Source organism: Bacillus rossius, chromosome 11 (assembly GCF_032445375.1).
Source record: "Bacillus rossius redtenbacheri isolate Brsri chromosome 11, Brsri_v3, whole genome shotgun sequence".
Classification (NCBI taxonomy): Eukaryota; Metazoa; Arthropoda; class Insecta; order Phasmatodea; family Bacillidae; genus Bacillus; species Bacillus rossius.
The window spans coordinates 25,653,887-25,661,035 of NC_086338.1; the positions used below are offsets into that span (position 1 = coordinate 25,653,887).

General features: G+C 55.0%; 1 protein-coding gene across 1 annotated transcript; it reads right to left on the reverse strand.

The window, feature by feature from the left end:
* Nucleotides 1-6,016: 6,016 nt before the first annotated feature.
* On the reverse strand, nucleotides 6,017-6,795 carry LOC134536435 (ice-structuring protein 4-like). Its single transcript, XM_063376150.1, has 2 exons — nucleotides 6,738-6,795; nucleotides 6,017-6,396 (listed from the first exon to the last, which is right to left on the reverse strand). The coding sequence occupies exons 1-2, from the start codon at nucleotides 6,793-6,795 to the stop codon at nucleotides 6,017-6,019; spliced, it is 438 nt and encodes a 145-aa protein (XP_063232220.1).
* Nucleotides 6,796-7,149: the final 354 nt, after the last annotated feature.

The following is a 7,149-nucleotide window of genomic DNA, read 5'->3' on the forward strand; positions in this document are numbered from 1 at the left end:
CCCCTCGCGCCGCACTTAAATGTAGACGTCGGCCCTGGTTTTCCGTCGTCAAAGTCTGTTTTGTGCTTCCTCTCCGTGTCGCAGGTACAGTTGGCGAAAATCCCTGCCGCGGCATGATTTATTGGCAACCCTGGCAGAAGGCATGCGTGGCATACCCCTTCCATGTCTATGCTTACCGCTCCGTCACGGCTCATTATCATGCGCGTAGCAGCTGCGCAGCTGCGCCACCCGATCCCTGTGTGAGGCACGCGGACTTCCGCTCCCACAGCCGTTATCGCGCCTGGCACGTAACTTGATGCGCGTCTGGCGCGTAACTCGACATGCGCCTAACGCCAGGTGCCCGCTCCTTTGGCTGTCTGCGCGTCGCGTCCGTTTCCGCGCGATTCCTTTATTCCTACGCGAGCCCTTACTGGTACACTAATTTGAAACATAGAAAATTTAAAAAAATTTGAGAAAAAATTTGAAAAATTTAAAAAAAAATTTGAAAGTTAATTTTTTAGAAAATGAAAGCCCCACTTTGGGCGCCATTTTGACGCTGTCACCGCTACCTCTGATTATTTAAACGTGATTTTTGTTCAGTTCGAGATCTCAGGGAAGGTTTGGCCTTGTGGCTAGAGGTTGGGGTCAACGCAGTAGGGCCCCCCGAGCTGTTATGGCCACTCGGGACGCCTGAATAATAACACAAAGCTTCTGAAGATAGTTGGTGAATTTAATACAGCACAGCCCAATACATGGTGCTGCCCGTTCTGGCCGTAACTGTTTGCCCGACGCGACTAGTCACACGCGCAGCGCACTTCCTCAGTGGCGGCTCACGATTTCTATGCGCGTGAGGGGCGGACTCGTACCCGTGATGCGATAGTTACAAAAAATACACTCTGATATGGCACATGATTTTTTGACACACAATACACTACACTATTACCTAACTCTAAATAAACTGGGCTAGCAGCACGTAGGCCCGTGTCTCCGGCGACTCTACGTGGTGTCTAGATGTGTCCCAGGGACTGAATCGTTAATATGTTCGATGGCACGCGTCGCCTGCTGGCTGCCCCGTGCAGGCCAAACTAAGTAGCCGGTAGGCTAGGTTGGGCGTGAAGCGCCGACGTAAATCCACATAATCTCCCCACAGTACTTACGTATGACGTAGAACACTCATCTTGGAGCACTGATTGAATTAAGTTAAGTACCTCATGGTAAATTTAGGCCGACCGCGGAACTGTACGTAAAAGGTTGAAAAGAAATTACACTATTGAAAAAACTACATGTCGGTGAATGCAAAGGTTGAAGGTTCCGCGTTGCGCGCAGGCTGCCGGCCTGGGTGAGCTCTCGAAGGACACTGACGGTGTCGCCGCGCGCGACCCCCCTCCCCCGCCAGCCCTCCCGCGGAAACGTGTGAATTTCGCGGGAAACTGAACCGGCCAGGTTCGGGACAAATCGCACAGTGAAACATGATTTTGCAAAGACTGAATTATTAATTAATGGAAAATAATGTTTAATAAAAACCTGTGGAAAACATGATTAAAATAATTTGTTGTAGTGCGGCGGAGGGACATGCCACACCCGGCCGGATCCTTCCGCCGGCGCAGCACTCGTTGCATTGCGTTCGCCTCGTCGCACGCACTGCACTTTGCTGCGCGCACGAGCGCGTTCGGTGCACACGTTTTTACGCGACGTTGATGAGGCATAGCGGTCTATGCGACAGAGGAGCATTGGCGGTCGGCGGCATATTGTTTTAAAACGGTGTTTAATTACCACCTCCAACTTCGGCGAGTTTTTAACGTTTCTAATTTTAAAGTCTTACTTTTTATTGTTGCGCAAGTAATAAGTAACAAAAAAAATTTCACGTGAGTTGTTACTGTTCATCCTTTGTCCCGGTTTGTTAAGTCAGGTCAGTTACATTATAAATACTTTAAAACTAAAGAACCATTGAAATAATTTCATATTATTTTTAATGTACGCTTAGTGTTAAAGTATTTATAATGTTGTCGTGGTCTGGTCGACTAGTTCCTGACAATGCTGCTGTACTGCCGGCTACTCAGGGTTCGGTAGAGAGGGGGTTCAGGCCGCGTGGCCGAGGAACTTAGTCTCCAGAGATTAAATGAGAACAACTCTAATAAAGTTTGATGGTCCTTTATGCTCAAGACTCCGAAAACTTTACATGGGGCTACCACGTTTCCGCCTGTGACTATTTCTAGGTGGGTCGAAACCCGATTCTGCGCACTGTTCTGGTTAAGGAAATTACGGGACGTCCCGCCCGTGATGACTATCACTCCCACGGTAAGGAATATAATTCTTATGACCCGCGCGTGATAGGATGTCTTGTTGACTGTACTCCGCACTGGCCAGAAAGAAATGAAAAAACACAGAACCTATGACTGCGAATGACCAGTTTGAAAAAATGAATCGCGACTCTCCCGAATTGAAAGCAGAACACGCTGACTTGTCCCAGGCAGAGAAGAGGAGCGGGAGCGGTACCCGAACAGGGGTCGCTGCCCAAGAGCAGGGGAAGATCGGGCAGAGGGGAGGAGCGGGAGTGGTCCCCAAGCAGGGGTAGCTGCCCAAGAGCAGGGAGTGATCAGGTAGAGGGGGGGGGGGGAGAGAGCGGGAGCGGTCCCCGAGATGGGGTTGCTGCCCAAGTTCAGGGAGAGGTAGGAAGGAGGAGCGGTCCTCCAGAGAGGTCACTGCCTAAATAATACTGCTCAAGTATTCTTGCCACTTTTATTTACCCAGAATTACTGGGAAGAGCTTTCTGCCTGGCTTAGCTCAGCCAGAGTAAATATACAATGTATGTACATATTCATCAGGGAGGGCACATCTGTACCCTTCCTGTGCATACATATTCGAATTACAATACTATTTACATTCACTTGTATAATTTACAGGCTTCTTGTTACAACACTGTGTATTTACATATTTGTCCTGAATTAGGCTGGGCAGGTAGACAAAGTTTCCTTAATTTACATTCCCCTTTGTCTGCCATCTAGGGGCGGGTGGCGAACTAACTTTCCTCCCCATAGATTATGTAGGATGGGTGGCGCACTTGGGGCTTGTGCTATCATACCAGCCGAGGCCAAAATGGTGGACATGACAACGCGTGTGCGAATAATAAAAGGAAAACTCGCGACCGTAACTGCAAATCAACAAGCTCGACTGCAAAGTTGAGAAAACGTCTCCGCACGGCAAAAGTCTAGAACCTGTGCTAATACCGCGCCCTCTTGTCTCACCGTCCCGGAGCGGCGTCACCAAGACGTCCGTCGCCTCTTGTGCCGGGTGCACGACTCCCTCCCGCTAGGGCGGAGCGATGACACTCGCGTGACCGCTGTCTGCCGAGTCCTGGCGACGACTCCCTCCCACTCCCCTGCCGCGCCTCAGCGCCCGCGTCTCCCCCCCTTCTCCGCGAGCCCGCGGAACACGCTGATTGGTCACAGGCGGAAGGTGCGGCCTTGGCGCCCGGTGAACAATTAAAACTTATAAAATACAAAACCCTTCAATACAAAATTAATTATAAGAAAAATATACAAAAACCGTAAAGCAAAAATATATTTATAATAAAATAATAGGTCATATCCTGTAAAGAAACACAAGGTCACACGTCACCGTCACTTGCGTCGCACCACACACTCAAGAGATGGCGCTGGCGAGGCATAACGGCCTGAAGGAGCCGGGAGACACTTTGGTCGACGTCAAATGCTCCCCCTCCGACGAGGCCGTTATGTCCGGCAGCGCCACTCATTTACCCGCATGAACGTGATGCATTGGGTCGCTGTACTGGAACACTGACCTGGTGTGTCCGGCGTCGTCGTGGTGTCCGCGCTGACCGGTGTGAGCGGGTTTGGCCTATCTGGGAGTGGCGCTGAAGGACAGGTACCCGGGCCTAAAAACGGTCTGTAAACTGCACGGCGAGGTTTCCCCTTTAGCCTTGTAGTCGGTGAGGGGATTCAGGAAACCCCGAGGTCTCCTCTGCCTGTCCTGAGGTTTCCACATACTGTTAGGAAGGTGATTGTCGCTTGAGGTGTCGGAACTGTTGCCGGTTCTAGTATCCGAGACATGAACCATCAAGCCCGCGGAAAGGGTGTGTGATGCGATTATATAGCCTCTCCACATCAAATGGCAACCCTCTGCCTCCACGTTGGCACCACTGTTGGGGGAGGATCGTGGTGACTATGTTGGGAGGGTTCCCCAACCGCTGGTCATAGCACCTCTCTAACTAAAGAGGGCGCTGCCAGGTCTAGCTCTGCCTCATTGCATCCTCAATTGCATGTATGAGACCGGAAATGGAGAAAGGGCTGAATCTGCGGGCAACAGCAGATGCGATAGAAACCTTTCCGGGGGGTTCGACGGCCGAGCCTCGGTGCATCGGTCCCCAAAGGGCCCCATTGTGAATGGATTAGGCCCCATGGTAAAGGAAGGACTGGGTATGGTGGTCATGGTGTCGGGCGACCGGGCCTAAAAACGGGCTGTAAACTGCACGGCGAGGTTTCCCCGTTAGCCTTGTAGTCGGTGGAGGTACTGAGGAAACCCCTAGGTGCCTCCTGCCTGGGCACTGTAGTTGCCATTTTCCAGCTGGGGTTGACGGCGGTCGTCGCCCGACGAGTGCGGTCGCATCCGGGCCTTAATCGGCTGTAAACCCGCCGGGCCGAGGTACGGCGGGTCGGAGGGTTTTCCGAGGCGACGAGGACACCTCGTGGCTGCACTATGAAGCGCGGTGGTCTGGTCAAACTACCGGCGAACAGTCTGCCGACGAGACCAAAAGTTGGTCGTAGTACAGGGAGAATCCACCATGTTTGAATGGTGCCCCGCTGAGGTTTCCTCTAAGGCCCAGAATTCTTGTTGGGAAGGACTCGTACTTGGGAGTGGTGCCCCGAGTGCTTTAGGGGCAGGTATTAGGGTTCCCTAATCCGCTGATATGCCGGCGTGTTGAGCGGCGAGAACTGCTCCGGTTACCAGCCTTGTCAGCTGGGAGAGGTTGGGTAGGCCTCCACCGGACCGCGGGTTCCCTGGGTTATTGAGGAGTCCCAGTGTGATGCGGGAGACTGGGGTAGGCGCCAGTAGTGATGACAACTCCGGAGGGCTAAGGGAGCATCCAACTTTCTGGTCAGCTGAGTGGAGTGGGGGGCCGGAGGTGGTGCATAAACTGAGATGGGTAGCCTCAGTCCCTTTGCATAGCCAAAAGCTCTAACACTCTTCCTGGTTGCGTATGCGGCGTATCCGCATCCACGCCCGTGGGGGCCCCAGGGCGGTAGGGCTTATTGCTAAGAGCGCTGGGTTATCAAAGAAAAGGGGGGGGAAACCCTTATTCGTGACTTATGTCCGCGCTGACCATACCTGCTGCCATGGGGGCGGCCGAGGAGGGCGGCGGCGGCGGTGTGGCGGCGCCTTCCGCGGCAGGTGTCGGTGCGCCCCAGGTGGCTCGCGTGGCGGGCGGCGGCGGTGTGGCGGCGCCTTCTGCATCAGGCGGCGGCATGCCCCAGGTGGTGCGTGTGGTAGGCGGCGTCATGCCCCAGGTGGTGCGTGTGGCAGCCGGCGTCGTGCCCCAGGTGGTGCGCGTGGCAGGTGGCGGTGGTGTGTCGGCACCTTCTGCATCAGGCGGCGGCGTGCCCCAGGTGGTGCGCGTGGCGGGCCGCGGCGGTGTGGCAGTGCCTTCAGCAGCACGTGTGATGGGTGTAGTTGGCGCTGGGTTGACTGTGAATGGCTCGACAGGTGGCTGATTCCCTTGAGAGTGTTGCAAAATCGTCGTTTTGCGATGCCGTTCCGTGCCAGCAGCTTTCTCAGCACCCGTGGGCGGCGCCATCGGGGTAGTTCCTCCAGGTGATCTTGTGTTGTTTTGTCCTCTGGTGGACGTGGCAGCAGGGCCGGTTCGCACCGCGTCAGCCCACTGTGAGCCTTCATGGCAGTTGAGGGCGGCGGCGTCGGTGGTGGTGGTGTGATGACCACGGCATGGTATGGCGTTGACTCGGCAGTCTCGCAGTTTGTCTCGCTGACGATATTGCCCGACGTCGCACCAGCAATCCACTGGTCAGCTGGGGGCGGCGACGTCGGAGGCGGCGTCTGGAGTGGTAGCGTCGGTTGCGGCTGCGTCCGGTACAGCGACATCTGGTGTGTTGGCGTCTGTTTTGGCGGCGTCTGTTGTGGTGGCGTCAGGTGTGGTGGCGGCATCTTTTGTGGCAGCGTCTGTTGCGGCGGCGTCTGGTGTGGTTGCGGCGGCATCTGTTGCGGCAGCGGCATCTGTTGCGGCGGCGTCTGGTGTGGTGGCGGCGTCTGGTGTGGTGGCAGCGTCTGGTGTAGTGGCGGCGGCGTCTGTTGTGGCGGCTGTTGCAGCGGCGTCTGGTGTGGTGGCGGCGGCATCTGTTGTGGCGTCTGTTGCGGTGGCATCTGGTGTGGCTGAATCTGTTGCGGCTGTGTCTGTTGCGGTGGGGTCTGGTGCGGTTGCGTCAGTTGCGGCGGCGTCTGGTGTGGTTGCATAAGTTGAACTGTCGTCTCACGCAATTGCAACATGTCGGCGTCCGCACAGTACAGCTTCATTCGGCATGGTTCACATGTAAAGCCACACATCCACGCCTCTTCACGAGCGGTCGGATGTAAACTTTCCTCGTGCCTCAGATTCCCACACTCCTCGCAGAACCACCCATCAGGTGTCCCGCCGGGGCATGAATGCGCACAGTATTTCGTTATGCCGTACATCCGGTATACGAAACAAAATTCACATTCATAATTGGTAAAGTGCTCGCAACTCTCGCCTGACTCTGGAAAGTCTGCGTCGGCCCACGACTCATATGCTTCCTGGAAGTCGTTCATGATTGTCACGACGTGTAGCCTCTGTGTCGTAGTCGCGATCGCTCAATCTCAGTCACGTCTCGGGGCGTCTGCTCAGGCGCCAGCAGGTTCCCGTTCCACTCTCGACTCGTGCACGTCTTGTCTCGTTATCCACACCACTCGCCCCGCTCGTAGTTATCTCCCATTATCCGTTACTCGTCTTCCCCGCGTATTCAATCTCCGCTTTATCTCGTATCTTCCCGCGACTTTATCTCCCCCAGGTCGGCGATCTCTTCCCGTCGCGAGATACCTGATCCGCGCGGCCAGCGATAAGCCGCGCTGCTCCACCGCGCGAAATACGATGCCGGCGTGAGACGCCCCGCGTTATCTCGCTCC

Bases quoted from the DNA above. Each gene is read 5' to 3' on its own strand.
- LOC134536435 (XM_063376150.1), bottom strand. From the start codon at position 6,795: ATGAACGACTTCCAGGAAGCATATGAGTCGTGGGCCGACGCAGACTTT. The intron at 6,397-6,737 runs GCGAGAGTTGCG...CAACAGACACAG, and splicing joins CGCAGACTTTCCAGAGTCAG to CCGCAACAGATTCAGCCACA.